The sequence below is a fragment of the Neovison vison genome, chromosome 8 (genome assembly GCF_020171115.1).
Source record: "Neovison vison isolate M4711 chromosome 8, ASM_NN_V1, whole genome shotgun sequence".
Classification (NCBI taxonomy): Eukaryota; Metazoa; Chordata; class Mammalia; order Carnivora; family Mustelidae; genus Neogale; species Neogale vison.
The window spans coordinates 201,288-221,061 of NC_058098.1; the positions used below are offsets into that span (position 1 = coordinate 201,288).

General features: G+C 59.5%; 2 protein-coding genes and 1 long non-coding RNA gene across 5 annotated transcripts; 1 reads left to right on the top strand and 2 right to left on the bottom strand.

Moving 5' to 3' along the window:
- Positions 1 to 814: 814 nt before the first annotated feature.
- OPRL1 (opioid related nociceptin receptor 1) lies at positions 815 to 8,625 on the bottom strand. Of its 3 annotated transcripts, XM_044262604.1 has the most exons (4): positions 8,544 to 8,625; positions 7,769 to 8,033; positions 2,697 to 3,052; positions 815 to 2,602 (listed from the first exon to the last, which is right to left on the bottom strand). In XM_044262604.1, the coding sequence occupies exons 2-4, from the start codon at positions 7,999 to 8,001 to the stop codon at positions 2,079 to 2,081; spliced, it is 1,113 nt and encodes a 370-aa protein (XP_044118539.1). In that variant the 5' UTR covers positions 8,002 to 8,033; positions 8,544 to 8,625; the 3' UTR covers positions 815 to 2,078. The 3 variants fall into 3 exon arrangements, with proteins under 3 accessions (XP_044118539.1, XP_044118538.1, XP_044118536.1); XM_044262603.1 differs by lacking the exon at positions 8,544 to 8,625 and having other exon boundaries at positions 2,710 to 3,052; positions 7,769 to 8,338; XM_044262601.1 differs by lacking the exon at positions 8,544 to 8,625 and having other exon boundaries at positions 7,769 to 8,338.
- Positions 8,626 to 12,858: 4,233 nt separating this feature from the next.
- Positions 12,859 to 15,778, bottom strand: LOC122915872. Its single transcript, XR_006386099.1, has 3 exons — positions 15,703 to 15,778; positions 15,148 to 15,308; positions 12,859 to 12,924 (listed from the first exon to the last, which is right to left on the bottom strand). It is a non-coding gene; the product is annotated as an uncharacterized LOC122915872 (long non-coding RNA).
- On the top strand, positions 15,302 to 16,292 carry LKAAEAR1 (LKAAEAR motif containing 1). The gene is made up of 3 exons (XM_044262609.1): positions 15,302 to 15,828; positions 16,034 to 16,156; positions 16,233 to 16,292. Exons 1-3 carry the CDS (start codon positions 15,445 to 15,447, stop codon positions 16,290 to 16,292), a joined length of 567 nt encoding a protein of 188 aa, XP_044118544.1. The 5' UTR covers positions 15,302 to 15,444.
- The last annotated feature ends 3,482 nt before the right edge of the window (positions 16,293 to 19,774 follow it).

The following is a 19,774-nucleotide window of genomic DNA, read 5'->3' on the forward strand; positions in this document are numbered from 1 at the left end:
CATCTCCCCGCAGATGCTCACGGCGGGGCGGGGCGAGCAGGTTAGGGACCCCCACCACCCGCGCCCCCCCCCCGCCCCGCTGCACAGTCTCCCCAGCACTCCTCAGGCACCCGCTGCCGTAGGCCCCTCATTCCCAAACTTCCCCTTAATGCTAAATGTCTGTTTGAAGAGCCAAGTGCCCATCGTTAAGGTTGGTGTGAAACTGCACAGCAGCCCCTCTGCGGAGGCCAAACATCCCCCCCCGCCGAGCTTGCCCTCGCCACTCCCTCTGACGTCCCTCTTTCTGAGAGGGTCACCCACCCCAAGGGTCAACCTGGACCAAACTGGGTCCACACCAGAGCCGGAGGCATGTCCGCTTCTCAGGGCCACCAATGGAGGCTGTTCTGTTCATCTTCCAAACTCTGCTGGGTCTGCTCAAGGAAGGGGGAGAGGGCTGGGGCAGGGAGGGGTCTGCAGGGACTAAGTGGGGTGAGAGAAACATGGGGCCCGTGGGAAGAGCACACCCCACCCCGACCCGCAGGGAGCCTCTAGCCGCAGGGGCAGGACGTAGGTGCCGTAGCTGGTTGTTCAAGGAGGAGCTATTTGGGCTGAAGGAAAGGAAACAGACCTCCAGCGCATCACGAAACCACACCTTCTGGAAGTCACAGCCTCGCAGCCTCGAAGGGTAACATCCCATGAAGACAGAGCCTGGCCAAGTGAGGGGCCCGGAGCAGGTGGAGGACTCCTTACCCCAGCGGCCCACCCCACGGGAGTCAGAAACACCTGCTCAGTGGGAAGGGGTTTATGGTGGCCCCAATGACCCCCGGAGACAAGATTCGGGTTGCTTCTGTGTGGGGGAAATGACACAGGCCGCATGCATAAATAACGAAGCAAGGGTCCCACCAGCACGCCCCGCTGGGCGGCTCCATCCCCCCCAGGAATGAACCACAGAGCTGGGGCTCCCTGAAGCAGGAGAAGCCAGTCCAAAGTCAGTGCTTCCTGTTCCCTGCAGGAGCCCAGACCCCCTGGCTGAGGTCAGCCGCTCAGCTCACGGTGGGGGGGGGCGGGGATGGTCTCTTCGGTGCTGGGTTTCCATAGTTTATCTACAGGAAAGAGTGTCTGCAAATTCGCCACACAGCAGCTCCCCACCTCAGAGCAGGAAGGGTGCTCCTCCGGGGCCGCAAGCCCCTCCCCGGCCACGGTGTTCCCGCTCCAGACCCCTCTCACAGTGGCAGCGGGAAGCTCGCCCCTCGCCCCCCAAGAGCCCTGGAGGTTTGTCAGTGACATGGGCCAGTCGCCAGAAAGGCAGAGCAGAGTGCGTCCCCACGCCACTCCGCTTCCAGGTCCACCAGGGTCCAAACAGGGTGCAGGGCCTGTCGGCTGCAAAACTGCTGACCTCTGATTTCAAGAGAGCCGGAGGACCCAGGGACAGAGCACCGCAGGGCGCCCCTCCCCTCCAGCGCTGTGCAGCCAAGACCAGGGCTCCGGGGCTGTTTCCAGAATGACAAAGTGGCCTGAGGTGACCGAGCAGCCCGCTGTCCCTCCAGGCCACACCCCTGGACAGCCACATCTGTGGTTGACGGTTCTTTGTGCTTCGGGAGCAAAAAGCCCCTCAGAAGCCTCTCAGAGGCGGGCGTGGGGGACGGGGAAGTGACGGCACTTGAGGCCCAGGCAAGTCCGCATCGGCAGCTCCAAACCCCAAGGAGGGGTTGCAGGGCCCCCCGCAGAGAGCACATGGCACAGGCAGCAGGTGGCACACTGCTGGCACACCTCCAGGTGTGCCCATACCCAGAGCCCGCAGGGCGCTGTGGGGGAGAGGCCAGCAGAGTCCCATCAGGGTTAGGGTGTTGGCAGGGGCTCTGGCCGGGCACACTCGTGGCGAGTGTCGCCTCTCTGCTACGTACTAGGAGGGCGGCTACCATGTGACCTGTCCCATGACGTCACCAGGCCCTCTGAGGTCATGCAGAAGTCTGCAAGTCCGGCAATGCCCAGGACCCAGGTTCAGTGTCAGCCTAAAGAGCAGTGACCTGGGTGAGCTCCGTGTTGGGTGTTGATGGGCTCTGCGGGCTGACGGGCACCATGGGCAGGTCCACGCCTAGTCATGCGGGCCGTGGTACTGTCTCAGAAGTCTTGCAGGCCAGGGCCACGTCCTTGGCAATGCTGCGCACACGGTCGGACACCTGCGTCTCCCGGCGCAGGGCCGGGGCACAGCAGAACTTTCGGAAGCAGGCCTTGAAATTCTCATCCAAGAAGGCGTAGAGGATGGGGTTGAGGCAGCTGTTGACGTAGCCGAGCGCCGTGCAGAAGCGCAGGACAGCCACAGCGGCCTCGCTGCCCGGCTGCACCCCCAGGCCTTGTGCCAGCACGAAGACCTGCACAGGCGTCCAGCAGCCCACGAACACGGCCACGACCACCAGCACCAGCCGCGTGATGCGCCGCAGGTTCCGGTCTTTCTCGCGGGAGCCGGAGAGCAGGCGGACGCCACGCAGCCGCCGGACCATGAGGCTGTAGCAGATGGAGATGACGAGTACAGGGATGACGAAGGAGAAGAGGAAGATGCAGACGGCAAACACGGGGCCCCAGTAGTCCTGGGGGGCGGGGATCTCCACCAGACACTCGACCTCTGCAGGGAGAAAACCAGGGTCAGGGTGGGTGGACCCGGAAGGACCCTCTGCGACCCAGGCAACAAGACCACCGGGGAAGGGGGCCACCCCGACCTTCATCCTCGACCTGTGCCGAGCCCATGATGGCGACAGGAACACCGACCACGGACGCCAGAGCCCAGATGGCCACGTTGACAGCCTGAGCCTTGCTGGACGTCCGGACATCGAGGGCTCGGATGGGGTGGCAGATGGCCACGTAGCGGTCCACACTCATGGCGGTCAAGGTGAAGGTGCTGGTGAACATGTTGTAATAGTCGATGGCAATGACCGTCTTGCACAGGGCATTTCCAAATGGCCAGAAGCCCAGGAGGACGTCCGTGCCCTGGAAGGGCAGTGTCAGCAGCACCAAAGTGTCTGCCAGGGCCAGGTTAAAGATGTAGATGTTGGTGGCCGTCTTCATCTTGGTGTGTCTGCAGAGGACAGGGGAAAGGAAGGCTTCATCCAGTGCCCGTGGCCGGACCTGGCAGCAAAGCCCAGAGCCCTTCTTATTGCCGCCGTGAGGAGCACCCAGTCTGAGGCCCTTGTCAAAATGCAGGTTCCTGGGCCCAGCATAAGGGCATGGAGCTGGGGAGCAAACAGTCCTTCCAGCACACACAGAAGGGTTCCAGACCCGAAGACTGGTCTGCTTTGGAGAAGTCGGATATGGAGGGTAGCGGGGCACACGTCCACATGGGATCACAGAGGTAGGACTCCAGAGAAAAAGAGCCTGTCCTCCCTCCCTTGCAAGTCTTCCTAAAGACCCTTCACGCACTACAAGGTTGGCCTTACAGACACCAGAGACTTCTAAGGGCTCCAAAGTCTGTAAGAGGCCATCCACGGCCGTCACAGCCCATGTTGTGGTCTGCGGATAGAGACGGGAAATGTGACAGGAATGGGAGAGGACCTAATGTGGTCTGGCTGTACCCAAGGAACAGGTCTGAGGACATTACGGCTGCTTAATAAATATTTGTTGACTAAATTAATAGTAATAATATTGGTGATGGTGGGGGGTGGGAAGTGGGGGCTGGGAAGGTTGGGGGTCATAAGTGTGGGGGTGGGAAGTGGGGGGTGGTAACTCTGTGGGTGGAGGCGGGGACAGCAGTGAGGTCGTGGAGATGAGGTCGCAGCGGTGGCACGGTGACGGGGGTGATGACAGTGTTGGCAGCAGAGGTGACGAGGCTCCATGTCACTGAACCTACTATACGGGGATCTGGGTCAGTTCTGCGTCTTAGAGAAAGATTTGTAATCAGCACGAACAGGCCTTAATTATGACCAAACAGCAGCACAAGGACCACCATAGCAGACACCTGAGCCAAGCTCGCCACATGGATTTCATTCTCATTTAAGATTTTATAAAAGGCTATACTGGTCCACACTCTGTACAGGAGGACACTTAGGCCCAGAGGATCTGAGTGGTCTTAAAAAGAGCAGGCAGGGAAACCTGGCGGCTCAGTGGGTTAAGCCTCTGCCTTTGGCTCAGGTCGTGGTCTCAGGGTCCTGGGATCGAGCCCCGCATCGGGCTCTCTGCTCGGTGGGGAGCCTGCTTCCCCCTGCCTCTCTGCCTGCCTCTCTGCCGACTTGTTCTCTCTCTCTGTCAACTAAATAAATAAATAAAATCTTTAAGAGATTCATTTTTTTCTTTTTTTTTTTTAAGATTTTATTTATTTATTTGACAGACAGAGATCACAAGTCAGCAGAGAGGCAGGCGGAGAGAGAGGAGGAAGCAGGCTCCCCGCTGAGCAGAGAGCCCGACATAGGGCTCGATCCCAGGACCCTGGGATCAGGACCTGAGCTGAAGGCAGAGGCTTTAACCCGCTGAGCCAGCCAGGAGCCCCATAAATAAAATCTTTAAAAAAAAAAAAAGAAAAAAGAGCTGGTAGAAAAGTGGATCGAAAGAACCATAAGACGAGCCACAGACACATCGGAGAGAGCACTGCTGTCAAGAATATGCAAAAAACGTTAAAACTCAACAATAAGAAAACAGAAAACCTGGGGTGCCTGGGGGCCTCGATCAGTTAAGCATCTGACTTCTGGTTTGGGCTCAGGTCCTGATCTCAGGGTCCCAGGATTGAGCCCCATCTGGAGCTGCTCAGAGCCGGGTCTGCTGGAGTCTCTCTCTCTGCCCCTCCCCGGGTCTCTCTCTCTCTCTCAAAAAAAAAAAAAAACCAAAGACAGTACCAGACACCTCACCAATTACAACAGGGAGCTACTACCGCACACTCCTGGAACGGGCAAAACCCCAAGCGCTGGTGCCTCCGGCCGGCGAGCATGCGGCACAGCAGGAACCGTCGCTGTCGCTGTCGCTGTCACTGTTGCTGGGAGAAGCAACATGGCACAGCCGCCTTGGAAGACGGTTTGGTGGTCTCTTACCAAGCAAAACACACTCCTTGATATTTACCCAAAGGAGCTGAAAACTTACATCTACACCAAAAAAAGACCTTGCACGCAGATGTTTGCAGCTATATTCATAATTGCCAGAACTTAGAAGCCACCACGTCCTGCAGAAAGTGACAAGCGAGCTGTGGTAGGTCCAGAAAATGGAGCAATATTCAGAGATAAAAGAAACGAGATATTGGGGGCGCCTGGATGGCTCAGTGGGTGAAGCGTCTGCCTTCGGCGCAGGGCATGATCCCGGGGTCCTGGGATCGAGTCCTGCGTTGGGCTCCCTGCTCAGTGGAAGTCTGCTTCTCCCTCTCCCTCTGCCCAGCCCTTCACTTATGTCCTTTCTCTCTCCCTCTATCTCTCTCATGAATAAATTTTAAAAATCTTAAAAAAAAGAAATGCACTAGTAAGCCATGAAAGCACATGGAGGAAGCTTAAATGTAAATCACTAAGTGGAAGTAGCCGTCTGCGAAAGCTGCAGTGTATGTTCCACCTACATGACCTTCTGGAGAAGGCAGAGCAATGGAGACAGCGAAAGCCCCGTGGTTGCCAGGGCTGGGGGCGGGGGGCGGTGAGACTATTCTGTGTGATACGCACATATCAGCAGGTATTTGTCAAAACTCACAGAATGTACACCACGCACGAGCCGTAGTGTCAACTATGGACTTGGGGGGACCAGGTTGTGTTAATGTAGGTTCAGGTGTTTTTTAAGATTTTATTTATTTATTTGACAGAGAGGGAGAGATCACAAGTAGGCAGAGAGGCAGGCAGAGAGAGAGGGGAAAGAGGCTCCACACTGAGCAGAGAGCCCGATGCGGGGCTCGATCCCAGGACCCTGAGATCATGACCTGAGCCGAAGGCAGAGGCTCAACCCACTGAGCCACCCAGGCGCCCCCATGTAGGTTCAGTTATGAGACTAAGTTGTCATTATTGTAAAATGCACGGTGCTGGTGGGGATGTTGGGAACAGGGGAGACTATGCATGTAGGGGCAGAGGGTATAAGGGAAATCTCTGTTCTTTCCTCTCAACTTTGCTTTGAACCTAAACTGCTGTAAAAAAATAAAGTCTCGGGGCACCTGGTTGGCTCAGTGGGTTAAGCCTCTGCCTTCAGCTCATGTCATGATCCCAGGCTCCTGGGATCGAACCCTGTGTCGGGCTCCCTGCTCAGCAGAGAGCCTGCTTCCCCCCTCTCTGCCTGCCTCTCTGTCTATTTGTGATCTCTGTCTGTCAAATAAATAAATAAAATCTTTTTTGTTGTTGTTGAAGATTTTATTTATTTATTTGACAGACAGAGGTCGCAAGTAGGCAGAGAGGCAGGCGGGAGGCGGAGGGGAGCAGGCTCCCCACTGAGCAGAGAGCCCGATGTGGGGCTCGATCCCAGGACCCTGGGATCATGACCTGAGCTGAAGACAGAGGCTTAACCCACTGAGCCACCCAGGTGCCCCATAAATAAAATCTTTAAAAATAAATAAATAAATAAAGTCTCTTAAGAAGAGCAGGGCTTGCAAGTGGGGCCTTGGGGCAGCCGATCCCAGTCCGCGGGGTCAGAATACACTGTTCTGACACGCAGGCTTGCCCCTGCCCATCCATGTCTCTGGGGACCTTCCCTGTCTGCTCTGACGAGGACGAGCATGCGGCTCTGAGCGTGGATGCCCCACGGCAGAGGAGAGAGACAGAGAAGTGGTGATGACAGGAAGGGTGAAACAGACCACCACAGGCTGGGACACTTGTCACCTGCAGCACACCCCCCAGCCACAGAGGGCCATGGAAGTCCGGTCCCCTGGGGTTCAGCACCGCAGACAGACAGCTGCTCTTCCCTGCCCCCTGCATAAGCATGTGCACCTTACACACCAACACACACCTTGCATGTGTCCGTGTGCACATTCACACACTGGTTTTACACACGTGGGCACTCACACTGGTGTGTGCAGGGGCACACTTGCATGTGTGTGCTTGTACATGCGTGCCCGGCTGTACGGTACACATGTATGTGCACAGGCACAAAGCACCACACGCTAACTCATGTGTGGACACTCTCACCCATGCACGTGTGCAGACACACATACATGTATGTGCGTGCACTGTTGTGCACCCACCTACATGTGTGCACTTCACAGATCTGTGTGCTCACCTGTGTGTGCATGCTTGTACCTACGTGTATCCATGCACACACACGCACACATGCATTCCCGTCCTCACAATGTCCCCATGCTGTTCCTATGATGGCCCCCTCTCCTGCAGCCTGGCCAGCCCTTCTGATCCCCCAGGCTTTCCCAGTCTAAGCACCAGCACATGCTGGAGTCGACCCAGACCCCGCCGAAGCCGGAGGGGAGGGGCTTCGGGCACAGCCCCAGCACCGGCCGGGAACCTGCTGAGCCAGAGCTGCCTCTCAGGGTCAACGTGAGATCCATGCGATCTTCCCACAATGGCTGGGCCAGGAGCTGGGCCCCCGCATCAGGGGGTGTGATCTGTCAGGAGTCAGGGGGGCATTCCATCGGAGACACGGCTGCACCCCCCCTCCTCCCGCCTACCAGGACCAGGGTGAGCAAGGCTGATCCCTCCCTTTCCTTCTCCCCCTAGTCCTGTGCCCCCGCCGTGAAGACATGAGTACCCAGGGCCTCAGAACGACCTTGCCCCTGACGCCACCCGGCAGGATGACCAGAAATTGAACAGGACAGTGCAGAATCTCTACCTGGCAGGCCCACCCAACACAGCCCACTGCCTGCTTCCCCTCTGTAGCGGCGCGGGGGGGGTCCCCAGCCTACCTGAGGATGACATACATGACGAGGCAGTTCCCCAGGAGTCCCCCAATGCAGACAGCCAGGTAAAGCCCCACAATGGTGACCTTGAGCCCAAGGGGCAGGAATGCGGCGTGGCTGGCGTTGAGCAGAAGGTGGGGGGGCAGCAGGCTGTGGTTGGGGCTCAGGAGGGACAGGTTTCCCTGCAGGTGGCCACTGTAGAGGACCTCCCAGAAGGGGGCAGGGAAGAGGGACTCCATTCTGCCTCCCTGTGTGCAAAGCCACCTGGTGCCTGGGAGAGAACAGGGACACATGACCACAGCACCTGACCCCTCCCAGCCTGGAGGCCTCCAAGCACAGGGTGTTCGGCCCCCGCCACCCCCCTCCACAGCCACGGACACAGAGGCACACACACACACGCAGAAACCCTGGAGACAAGCAGACCCGTGTGCACAGACAGGGATGTGTCTAGACGCGTGTGCAGACGAGGACGCGGTCTCGCGTGGCTGACAGTCTCCTGCATGGGACTTGCGTGTGTAGTCACACAGTCACACACCGACACACGTGTCCACCCACAGTGGCTCAGGGGCACACAGATAGCACACCGCCCCCAGAAACGTCCAGACCTGACCTCGGGCACACACAGACACAAAAGGGGCAGAGACACACCCAGAAACCCCTGGGACACGGGGCACGACTCCCTCCTGCCCCTCCCCAGTCCTGCCCGAGGGCTGCAGTCTGTCCACACCCGACCCCGGACTCCGGACCCCCGACCCCCGCTCCCGTGCAGCTGAGGCCTTACCTTAGCAACTTCCGTGGGAGCCGAGGCTGTGGCGACTCTAACCCTCAGCCCCGCCGGCGCGGGGACGCCACTGCCCGACCAGCCGCAGGTCCGCGCGGGGCTGCACCGGGCTGCGGCGGGAGCGCGACTCCTTCCCAGCAGATGCCAGACCAGACGCCGCAGCCTGGCGCGGAGCTGGGGGATGGGGCGGAGCCTGCCGCTCCGAGGAGGAGGGGCCCTGAGGGCGGGGTGAGGGGCCGCAGGGAAGGGGGGTCGCCGCCCCCCGCCCCCCCCCCCCCCCCCCGCACTGGATGTCCTTTGAGCGCACACTGCGGGATGAACGACAGAGACCAGCTGACCAGCTCCCACACACAGACACAGGGACGCAGATCCACACGGGAACTGAGTCGAGGGACAGACATACACACAAGGACACAGGGACAGGGGACAGAGAGTCAGGGGGACGCCCCCAAGACGCACAGATCGGGACACAGAGGCGGGGCCTCGTCTAACACACAGAGACACTGCCTCGGGTGGACCCAGACCAGCCCCGGTTGGCCCAGAAAGGGCCCCTCAGCGGTGTCCCCGGCGGAGCAGGGGCAGGCCAAGAGGAGGGTGTGTGTGCGCAGCAGGACGCCTGCCTGGCCAGGGCTAAGTGGGTCAGAGCCTCGTGGACCAGCAGGGTGCCTCGACTCCACGGTGCACCCTGCGTGCCCACTGCGCACTCCACAGGTCCACGGTGGAGGCTCATCTGTCCCCGCCCAGAGGTCACCGCCATCAGCATCAGCATCTGCAGGCGGGAGCGTCACCCCTCCGTGTTGTGAAACCCAGATCCGTCTGCCACTTTGAGACACACCAAGGGTGTCTCTGCCCCAGCTGGGTTCCCAAAGCGACCCCTGAGCTTCATTTCCTCACAGCCTGGGCCCCTAGCACCCGTGCAGCTGGACAGCTCCCACGGAGCTGCCTCCTTCCTGGCACTGGGGTCACATGCTGTGTGGGTGACCCCTTAGCTGAGTCACCAGCCTCCAAGTCACGGGGTCCTTCTTCCTGCCCAGGCTCTACTCACAGAGCCCAGACCCTGCCTGGAGCAGCCATCTCCAAGGATGGGGACCTGGTTGCTAGGCGACCGGCAGCAGCGTTGCTAGGATACCTGGCAAATCAGGAGACCACGGAGCAGGCAGATGCCCTAGGACTCAGCATCCCCAGCTGTCCCCCAGGACTTTCCTCTGCATCTTCACTGCAGCAGGTTCAGGGACAGCATGGAGACCAGGGCACAGCCACGGAGATACTCCCTCGGGACATGCAGGGACACACAGGCTCACATGCCCGCAAACACACATGAAGATGCCGAAACAGACACATGACTGAACACACAAACGTGGGATCGGAAATGCACACCCACACTCACAGGCACAAACACATGGGCCACACACACGTGAACCCACCCCAACAAGCACTTGAGGCACAAGAATGGCAAGAGCAGGGAGACACACAGATCAAGACCTCCGGACCCCCAGGAGAAACACACGTGCCCCCACACCCTCCAGACGAAGCCAGAAGCAGGATCCTGCGGACCTCAGGAGCCCAGCGGGGCCAGGAGCCCGAGGAGGCTTAGCCCCTGCAGCCTCCCCTCCCTGGCAGGAGCCCACGGAGCTGCGTCCCATGGTGGCCTTCAGTGGCTCCCCGCTCGGGCCCAGACCAGGGCAAGAGGGGGCCGTGAGGCTGGTCTGGAAAGGCCCATGTGGGCCTGGCACAAAGGATAGCCAGAGGCAGATCCCTGGCCCCTCACAGGACAGTCTCAGTCACCCGGCCCGGGAGTGGCCAGGCTCGGACGCTGACTGTTCTCCCTGAGCACGAAAGGGACCCCACGGAGGGGGCCGGCGGCACAGAGGACGCGGCCCAGGCTTCTCTGGACCCCCCAAGCAGCCAGGCTGAGACACCGCACACAGGTGTCTCACAGGAGACAGCAAGGGACAAGTTCTATGAGACTTGTGTCCCATGCAGGCCAAACAAAACGCACGTGTGATGTGGAAATGTTAGGGTTCGGAGCCGATGGCCAAGAAAGAATTCTTCAGTGGAAGAAGGTGTGTTTATTAGCGCACAGGGACAAGACCCGTGGGCACAGAGAGCCACACGGGGCTTGTGAGGACAGGCCGATGATACACTTTTAAGTCGGAGGGGTTAGGGACAGCACAAGCCTCTGAGGTGTTTCAGAAGCAAGGTTTCCAGGACACTGAGGGGGGTAGCTACTGTTAGGAAAACAGCATCATTACTGTCTAGTAAACCCTCAGTCATGGGACCTTTCCAGTGTATATTGGTGGGTCACACGCCGCCAGCGTATGACTGCCAACATACCTTTGGGAAGTAGAGATAAAGGAAGTTTCCAAAGGAATTTTTATATGTTTAAGTAGACTCAGGGTGCCTGGGGGGCTCAGTCAGTTAAGCATCTGACTCTCGATTTCCATTCAGGTCGTGATCTCAGGATCCTGAGATCGAGTCCCCTGTAATGCTCTGGGCTGAGTATACAACCTGCTTGGGACCCTCCTCTCCCTCTCTCTCTCTCCCTCTGTCCCTCCCCGCCATCCCCACCCACCCTACTTGCCCACCCCCTTTTTATCTCTCTCTCTCAAGGAAAAAAAGTAGATTCACAGGACCCCAGGATGTTGGTTAAGATCGCCTTTCGCCCTTAGCGAAGTGTCAACATTAGGGCCACTGAGCTCCCAGAGGAAGGTCATGGATTTGTCCATGGGTTTTAAGTAGTAAGTGATGAGGGAGCAGGAGGCTGGCTGAAGACAAAGAAAAAGCTGGCGCCTTGCACCCCCCTCTCCACCCGCTCCCCTCCCCTCCGTAATATGTGTAGCATTCCTCAGGCACCCCTGACTGCCATAGACGATAAACAAATAGTTACCTTGCAGAGATCACAATCCTGCAAGACAGGAATCTCCCTTGCTCTACAGATGTCCTGGAGATCTACAAACAGGGAGGTTACCTTATCAATAGCACAAATTTCCAGAGGCAAATAACTCTCAGTTCCTCAAGCCCTAATGTCTCCCTCCCCACCATAAATGAGACTGGAGGAGGCTGAGGTAGAAGGGAAGGTAAATGATAGCAGGATCATAACACCCCACCAAGAATCTCCCAACTATCTTGATGTTAATGGCTGACCTAAAGATCAAGCCACAAGGGCAAGGCCTCTCCCCCCACCCCAGCACCTTGGAGGCCCTCTTTAGCATATGAAAACTCCGCTGAAAACTCCCTTCCCCTCACCTTCCCCCCAACCACAAGGTACGTAATCTGCCATCCCTCACAACCTGGGGCAGCAGCTCTGCCTGCCCACGGGTCCTGTCCCCGTGCTTTAATAAACCACCATTTTGCACCCAAGATGTCTCAAGAATTCTTTCTGGGTCATCGGCTCCGGACCTCAGCCCACCAAACCTCACCTAGGTTCTAGAACTTCATCAGTAAGGACATTTCATTTTTCTTTGGCCTTTGTTTCCCATATCACAGGGAAGCCAGGGACACCCCTAAGCTCACCTGAATGAGCCCAGAATGCATGTCCACAAACCCTGACTTGAGCTGCCTGGGCTGCACTCGGGAGTCATGGCATTTGTGGCCAGACCTGGGTCCCAGAGAGATTTACACCCTCAAAGTGGGCTTTACTCTTGCCTAGTGAGTCAGGGCAAGGGAGCACCGCCACTCACAGGCAGGCACGCTGTCCCCTCCCCTCTGCCTCAGCTTGCTTCCCCATCCCTGCGCTGTGCTCGGGGGTCCCGGTACAGTCACTGGAAGACACAGAGCAGCCACGCCAGGGCAGGTCAGCCCCAGCCCATCGGTGCTGTTAAAAAGTAAAAGGGCAGGGCGCCCGGATGGCTCAGTGGGTTAAAGCCTCTGCCTTTGGCTGGGGTCATGATCCCAGGGTCTTGGGATCGAGCCCCGGTGCCGGTGGGGAGCCTGCTTCCTCTCCACCCCCGCCTGCCTCTCTGCCTACTTGGGATCTCTGTCTGCCAAATAAATACATAAATAAGTATTGAAAAAAAAAGTAAAAGGGCTTTAACAATTCTGAGTTCCATCATAATAAATTTGTTTGATTTTAGCTTTGCCGTAGTTATATAATTAAGGCAAGAGGAAGATGGAGCTGTGTGTGGATTTTCAATAGAATGCTAAACTCTGTAGTCACTTTATAAAGCTTTGAATTTTATTTTGGCGTTTTACTTGCAGGCTCTGGGCCATCAACACGCCTTTAGCTCTCAGCATCTCCATCAGCCCTTGAAAAACACGGGTGGCACCTCCGCCACCGGCAAGGTGTGGGAAGGAGCTGGCAGAGGCTACTTGCAGGAACGTGAGCCGAGTGGGCACCAAGCCAATGAAGGGGAGGGAGGAGGGGTACCAAAGCTTTTCAACCCTGCAAAAACAGAGGGAAAGTTACAAGTCCCTTCCTGTAGGAAAGCATGCCTCAACTTGCCCTATAAAACCCACCCTACTGCCAGGAGCCAGCAAGCAATTCCCCTTCCATGCGGCCTCCTGGGCCAGACCTGGGAAGCTGAGAGGAGAGGACAGCCCAGACCTCTGTCTCCCAAAACTCACCAGCACGGGAGCCCAGAGTTGAGCCAGAAGCAGCCCCTGCCTGGGCTATATGTCTCCAGGAGGTCTGCCTGGAGGAGGCTGCCAGCTAGGTGAGACTCCCTAAGCCCACATTGCTTCTGGATCCCAGAGACCTTTGTCTTCAACAAGCCCCAGGGCTGGTGCTGAATCCCAAGGCCCAGGCCACACCCCAAAGGCACATCCTGGGCAGGAATGGGCAGCACCTGCGAACAGCTTGTGCCAAGGTTTGGGGGCTGGAAGGGTGGGCATTCATTCTGTGGAGCTCGGGACTGGTGCAGGCTCTGCGATATAGGGGCACAAAGGCCAGAAGCTCCGCTGAGACCCCACCCCCAAAGCCAGGACAGTTCCCCCCTCAGGGGTGGAGGTCCTAAGGCCCCAAAGGCACCATTGCTCTGACAAAGGAGACGTGCCATAGAACGAAGGAGACAGTTATGAGGGTGTCCTGGAGGCCCCCCGTGCACCAACAGATTATGGCGCAACCTGCAGCACAAGCCTAGGCCTTCATGAATTCTAGAACACTGACCAGCGCATGAGTGAGGTACGGAATTAATACCCTGATAAGTGAATTGGTTATAAAACAGTACGGCCTTAACAAATACGCAAACAGACCACAGAAATCTAGGTCCCAGCACCCAGGACCCAGAAATTCTGGGTTCAGCAAAATCTGGCTCTGGGAACTTGCAGGAGCCCTGAGACCCCAAACTTGCCCTGGAAGAGGTGAGGGGTCCTGAGCTCTGCCCCAGTTTCCCTTTCCTCTGAACAATAGCGGCTGTGGGAACCCTTTTGGCTCATGCGTCAGGAAAAACCTATCAGACAGGAAGGTCTCATAAGCTACGCCCTCTGCCCCCAAAACTAGCCCCCCCCAAGACCTCTCCAGCCAGGAAGCTGGCCCCACAGACCCCCGAAGAGTGCGTTTGGGGCTCCCCGGGGCACCAAGAAAGGGCATGGGGCTGGAAAAGCGGTCAGTCACTTCCTCCAGTCAGGAAGGGGCCCGGACAGCTGTAGACATTTTGCCCCTGGAAAGGAGGCACCCTCTGAGAACCTGGACACCCCCCCACCCCCCCACCCCCCCCCCCCCCGCTGGGCTCATGCCCTTCCCTCCCCAGGGACAGCCCGGCTCCCCTCCCCCACCCGGCTCCCCCTCCCCACCAGAGGGCGGAGGGGGTGGGATTGCTGGTTGCCAGGCAACCGTGTCAACAAGCCCCAGGGAGTCAGGACTCAGTTGGAGGCTCAGACCCTAGAAAGTGGAAAGTATGGGGTGTACAGAAGGGGATCGAGGGGTAGCTAAGAATGGGGTGGGGGAGGGAGCTGGCCGCCAGTAGATGCCATGCTGTGGCTCTGCCTCCTGCGCACAGTGGCCAGGATGAAGCCCAGGGACTGGGGCCGGAGGTGCTCTGGGCTGAGAAGGGGCCCTGCAGGACTGAGCCAGGACCCTAGGGGAATTTCCCTCTCCCCACTTGTGGGACCTAACTGGTCTATCACCACCCTGGGCTCTGCTCTCCCTTCCTGCATCCAGACCCAGCAGGGACAGGCCAGGAGGGCGGGGTCCCCCATTATCCCACCCCCACCCCACCTTGGGCAGCAAGCCAGCTGACCATTCCGCTTTCAGCGCCCCTGGAACACATGTAGGACCTTCCACAGACGCACAGATGGACCCATACAAGAACATACAAACACTCGCACACACGTCTCCCCTGCCCACCCCCTCCATCTCCAGCCCCTAGACTAGAGCAGCCCTCGGGTTCCAGGGGTCTGGGGGTCCGCTGACTGGCTACCACAGCCATGGGGGCCTGGGGCACATCAAGGGTTCCAGAATTGTGGGGAAGGGTCCACCAAGCCTCACTCACATCAGTCTAACACTGGCCTCCACTCCTGTGTAGGGCTGGAGGTCAACTCAGGGGTCTCAGCATTTTCTCAGGGGACAGAGAAGCAGCCCGTGGGCAGAAAGGGAATTTTCTGAAGTTAAGTAAATCAGAAATTTCTGGCTGACTGCAAGGATAAATAGGACGTGTGCTAGGCTCACCCAAAGGTGCAGAGTCTGGGGCACCGACTCTTGATTTCTGCTGAGGTCGTGAGCGGATGCGCGTGGGGCTCCCGGCTCAGCGCGGGAATCTGCTTGAGAGTGTCTCTCCCTCTGCCTCTTGCTCCCCTTGCGCGCGCCCGTGCGCTCTCAAATAAATAAATCTTAAAGGAAAAAAAAAAAAAAGGCGCAGAGGCTGGAGGTGCGGAACCTCAAGCCAGCTGCGGGGAATGGAGAGGGGCCAGGCCAGAGGGGCTGGCAGGTGCCCAGTGGGACTCACTCTCCCCCCGCAGGCCCAGGATGCAGGCGCGGAAGGAGGCCGGGCGCAGGGGCCCGCGGGAGCGCGCGGGGAAGGGGTCCCGTGAGGAGCGAGCCAAGGGGCCGCCCGCGGCGGAGCCCCCCAAGCCGGGTTGGGCCGCGTCGCTGGAGGGGCTGGCGGCCATGCGCCCCCCGCAGCGTCGCCGTCACATGCTCTTCGGGGACCTGCGGGAGGACGTGGGCGCGGCCGCCTCCCTCTTCCCCCGCGAGTCAGTGGAGCTGGGGGACCGCATGCCCGACCTGCGCGGCTGGACGCAGTCCCTCGAGCTGCCCGCGGCGCGCCAGGACCTGCTGCTCGGCGTCCTCAAGGCAGCCGAGGCCCGAGGACGGATCCGGGCCCTGCGGCTGCGCTACATCCGCATGCGAGTGAGGCCCGGAGCCCGGAAGCAAGGGGCGCGCGGGCGGGAGGGTTGGGGTGCGGGCGGGGCGGGGAGACCCGGCCTGGTCCGCGGAGGAAAGTTGTTGGCGGGTGGGGGGGGGGGTCAAACGGCGGGAGGGGCCGGGGCGGGCGGAGCAAAGCAGATTGAGGCGTAGACTCGGAAACAGCCCTGACCCCCGGCCCGACCCGCAGGCGGAGGAGATCGCGCTCCTCGTCCTGCAGCAGAAGTCCGCGCGCGCCGCCCTCCGGCTGGAGCTGTTCCTGCCGCCGCGGCTGAGGCCGACGCGGATCCCCGACCCCCTGGACCGGCAAGAGGTACGCTGAGGCCCGGGAAGGGGGGTTCCCCGCGCTCCTCTCCCGCGCACCTGGCCCCAGCCCCTTTCACCCGCAGAGGAGGCGCGTGGAGACCATCCTGGAGGAGCAAGTTGATGGCAGCATCTTCCCACGTTGACTGGGACCCCACAGTGTGCCAACGCGCCCCACCTTCCCACATAAAGTTCTCATTGTCCAAGCATCCCCTGGTCGTTACGCTGCCTCTCTCCAGGCTCCCCGAGAAGGAAAGGGACAGTGTGGATGCAGCCTCCCTGGCATCCGATGTCACAGACATCTGGATACATGGCGCGGATGGGGGAGTGGGGGAGGGGGGTCCAACAAAGTAGAAGGAGGGGCAGGTTCAGATCAACATCGGACGCTGGTAATCCCTCAAATCCCGCGCTGCCCCAATCAGGCAACCTGGTGCCCTGCGGGTCTCGGACAGCCCCTTGTCTGAGGGAACAGGAGTAAGAACGGGGCCAACCACTGTCCCAACCCCAGCAGTGAAGAGCAAGCTCAGGGAGAAAGTGGGGCCCAAGTGGGACCCCACATTTGTAGGTTATTCCTTCAGGGGTCAGAGAGGAGGGTGACATTCTGGGCAGGACGAGGGACTGCACAAGCCTAAGGTGGCATTTGGAGCCAGCTGTGCCCCCGGGGTCCTCCGGGGGACCATGGTGGGGGAGACTGGGGAACGGGAGACCGACTCGGGAAGGCCCCTGCTTCTCCAGACAGAAAATCACCTTTTCATCCTGAACAACCTCCGCAGCTCTGCCCTGTGCCCCTTACACACAGACGCACACACAGGGAAGGAAACCACCCGTGTCCCGTTCTGACCAACCCTCCCGCGGAGGCTCCAAACACTGAACTTGGTAGACAGATTCTCCTGTAGAGAACTTACTGTTCTCGCTGACACACAATTTTTGAGCCTAGAACTTGGCCATGTCTCACCTTTCTTCCCTCCTAGTCCTTAGATGGCCACAGTGGTGGGGGCTGAAAGTTTTGAGACAACCCCCCCCCGGAGGGCCAGGGAAGCCTGCTGAGTGGCCCTCAGGAAGCCCTTCTCCCCCTGTACCTGACCCTTCACCCTTTCTGTGCTGTTGCTGCCCCGGCCTCGGTCCTGTGGAGTCTGCGGCAGGTCTAGGAGGAAGGGGAGAGCTGTGCGGGGCAGTCGGGCAGTCATGAGGGGAGGGGCGTGGTTGAGCAGGGGGTGGGGAGCAGGGGCAGAGGAGGGGGCCTGCGCTGAAAACAAATCACCAGGGAGAGGGAGGCGTTCTCTCTGTCATGAAAAGGATAACGGGCAGCCCTGACTCTCCAGGACCCCAGCACTCTGTCTCCTGGGCATGTACTGACCACCTAGGGCCATTCTGTTTGGTAAACGCAGATCTCATTCCATCACTTCTCTGAGTCTCCATTTCTTTATCTTTAAAATGGAGATCTTGAGGGTCTCACCTGAGCCATGAGTGAGCACAGTGAGGGCTCCACAAGGGTGTGGTCCCCCTGCCTCGAGCGACCACACAGAGCCCCGCGGAGAAGACCAGCCAGAGGGTGGCCGAGGGCAGCTCTGTACCCAGCACTGAGCTGACACACAGCAGGCGGGCCTTTTGAGCCCCACACAGGGAGGGGGAGCCCTAGGTCTGCAGAGGAGGCCAGGGCAGGTGGCTGAGGACATTTCCGTGGGGCCGGAAGAGGCTTCTGCTATGGGAGAGCAAAGCCTGCAGGCCAGAGCCCAGCATCCTGGGTACTGTTCCAGGTTGGCTGGATTCCTGGGCCTGTGATCAGGCTCGTGCTCTGGACAGAGGGTCCCGGTGTTGAATGCCACGGCCACCGCACCTGCCGCACAACCTGCAACAACTCCCTGCCCGGCCCGTCTGGGCTCCCCACCCTGGAAGATGGGTATGCTCTGGGCAGAGACAGTCTCACCAGAGAAGACGCAGGACCACCAGGATAGCTGGGGTGAGGGGAATGGAGGGCAGGCCCGAGTGGCCGGAGGACACGGGTGAGTGGCCACAGAAGGTGCGGCGTATGGAGGGCTGAGAGGGCAGGGCAGTAGGGAGCTGCATGAGCGGGCCTCGGAGTGTGCTGCTGAGCTGGCCCATGGTCAGCTGGCCTCACATTTCTCGGGGGGCGGTGGAGACACCACAGCAGGCTCTGGAAGCATCCTGGCTGTTCGTCGGGGCACAGCTGTGGCCTGGCTGTAGGACCGGTCTCTCGGGATGGTGACCTAGGCTAAACAAGAAGCAGCCGCCCACCGGCTGGACAGACTTCCAGTCTCTGCTCTGGCCTTGCTGTTGGCCCGGCAGCCAGAGAGTCTTGTGGTCATGCTGGCCAAGGCCCCCGGGGCTCACAGCACCAGGAGGCACATCAGCCTGCAGGGCCCCCTCACCTCTCTGACCTTGTCACACACTCTCCTCCAGCTTGGCCTCCCCTCTCCCAAGGCCCCTGCCTGGCCGTTCTCCAACGCTCTCCTTTGCTGAGTGATGCCTCCCTCCTCTGCTCCAAGGTTCTCCTTAGACCTCCTGACCCCTAACCCAGTCTGCCAGCCTGTTTCTTGTCTGCCCCAGGGCGGGTCGGTCTCGCTCGCTGCTGGGGCCCTCAGTCGGGCGCACAGGGAACACCCAGATAATTGCTGAATGAATGAGCACATGTAAAATCACCACTTCCCTGGTCACCTTGAAGAGTTCTGAGAAAAGCATGCATATTGACTTGTGCAACTGGAAGGCATTCTGTGAGCCGGCCTCGGGCATCAGGAGCCCACCGGGCGGAGGGCCTGCAAAGGGACAGGCGATGCTCATGGTGCAAGGCTGGGGGCACAGATCCTCTGCAGATGTTTCCAGGGCTGGGTTGCGGCCACGCTGACACTGGCCCAAAGCATGCTGGGATAAGAAAGCTAACTGACAGCTGTAATGGGTCATAAAGTATCAGGAGGGTCAGCCAGAGAGAAGGGACAGGGCATGGTGGCAAAAAAGGGAGGGTGTGGCTTTAAACTTGAAGACATAGCGGGGCAACTGGAGGCTTCGGAAGAGACTCGGCCTGCCCGGCAGACAGGAACAGTCGGTGACTCCGGACTTAGGAACCCATACCCTCGGCATCGGACCTGGGCATTAGACCCCCTTTCCTGGGGAAGCCCCCTCGAGCACGGAGCCGGCATAGGCTTAACCCCACTTTACAGGCGCAAGTCCACAGTTGTAGAGATGCTTAGGGCTGGGCCTGGAGGGACCCCTGAGGCTTGAGGGCTCTTGGGGTCAGGCACTGGACCAGAGTCTCATGAACACCCACAAGAATGGCAAAGCTGGACTGGCCCCCCTGAACAGAGTGGGGGACACGGCCACACCCCCGTCTATTCCAGTGCCAGCTCAGGCCGTCCTGGGTCCAGAGACCCCGTTATTAGCCCCTCATCTCCACGGGCTACCCTAGGCGATGGTGGGGACCTGGGCGCCCCGCCGGATCTGCCGGGTGCTGGGGAGGGGGCGGGTGGGGATTGAGGCCAGCCGAGCGCGGGGCGGGGCGCGCCTGGCAGGGCGGGCCGGGCGCCTCCCCGCGCGAGGAAGTCCCGTCCCCGCGCTTTGGGGAAGTGCAGCCGAGGCGCCTGCGCACTGCACCCTGCGCCCCCTCCCCGACGAT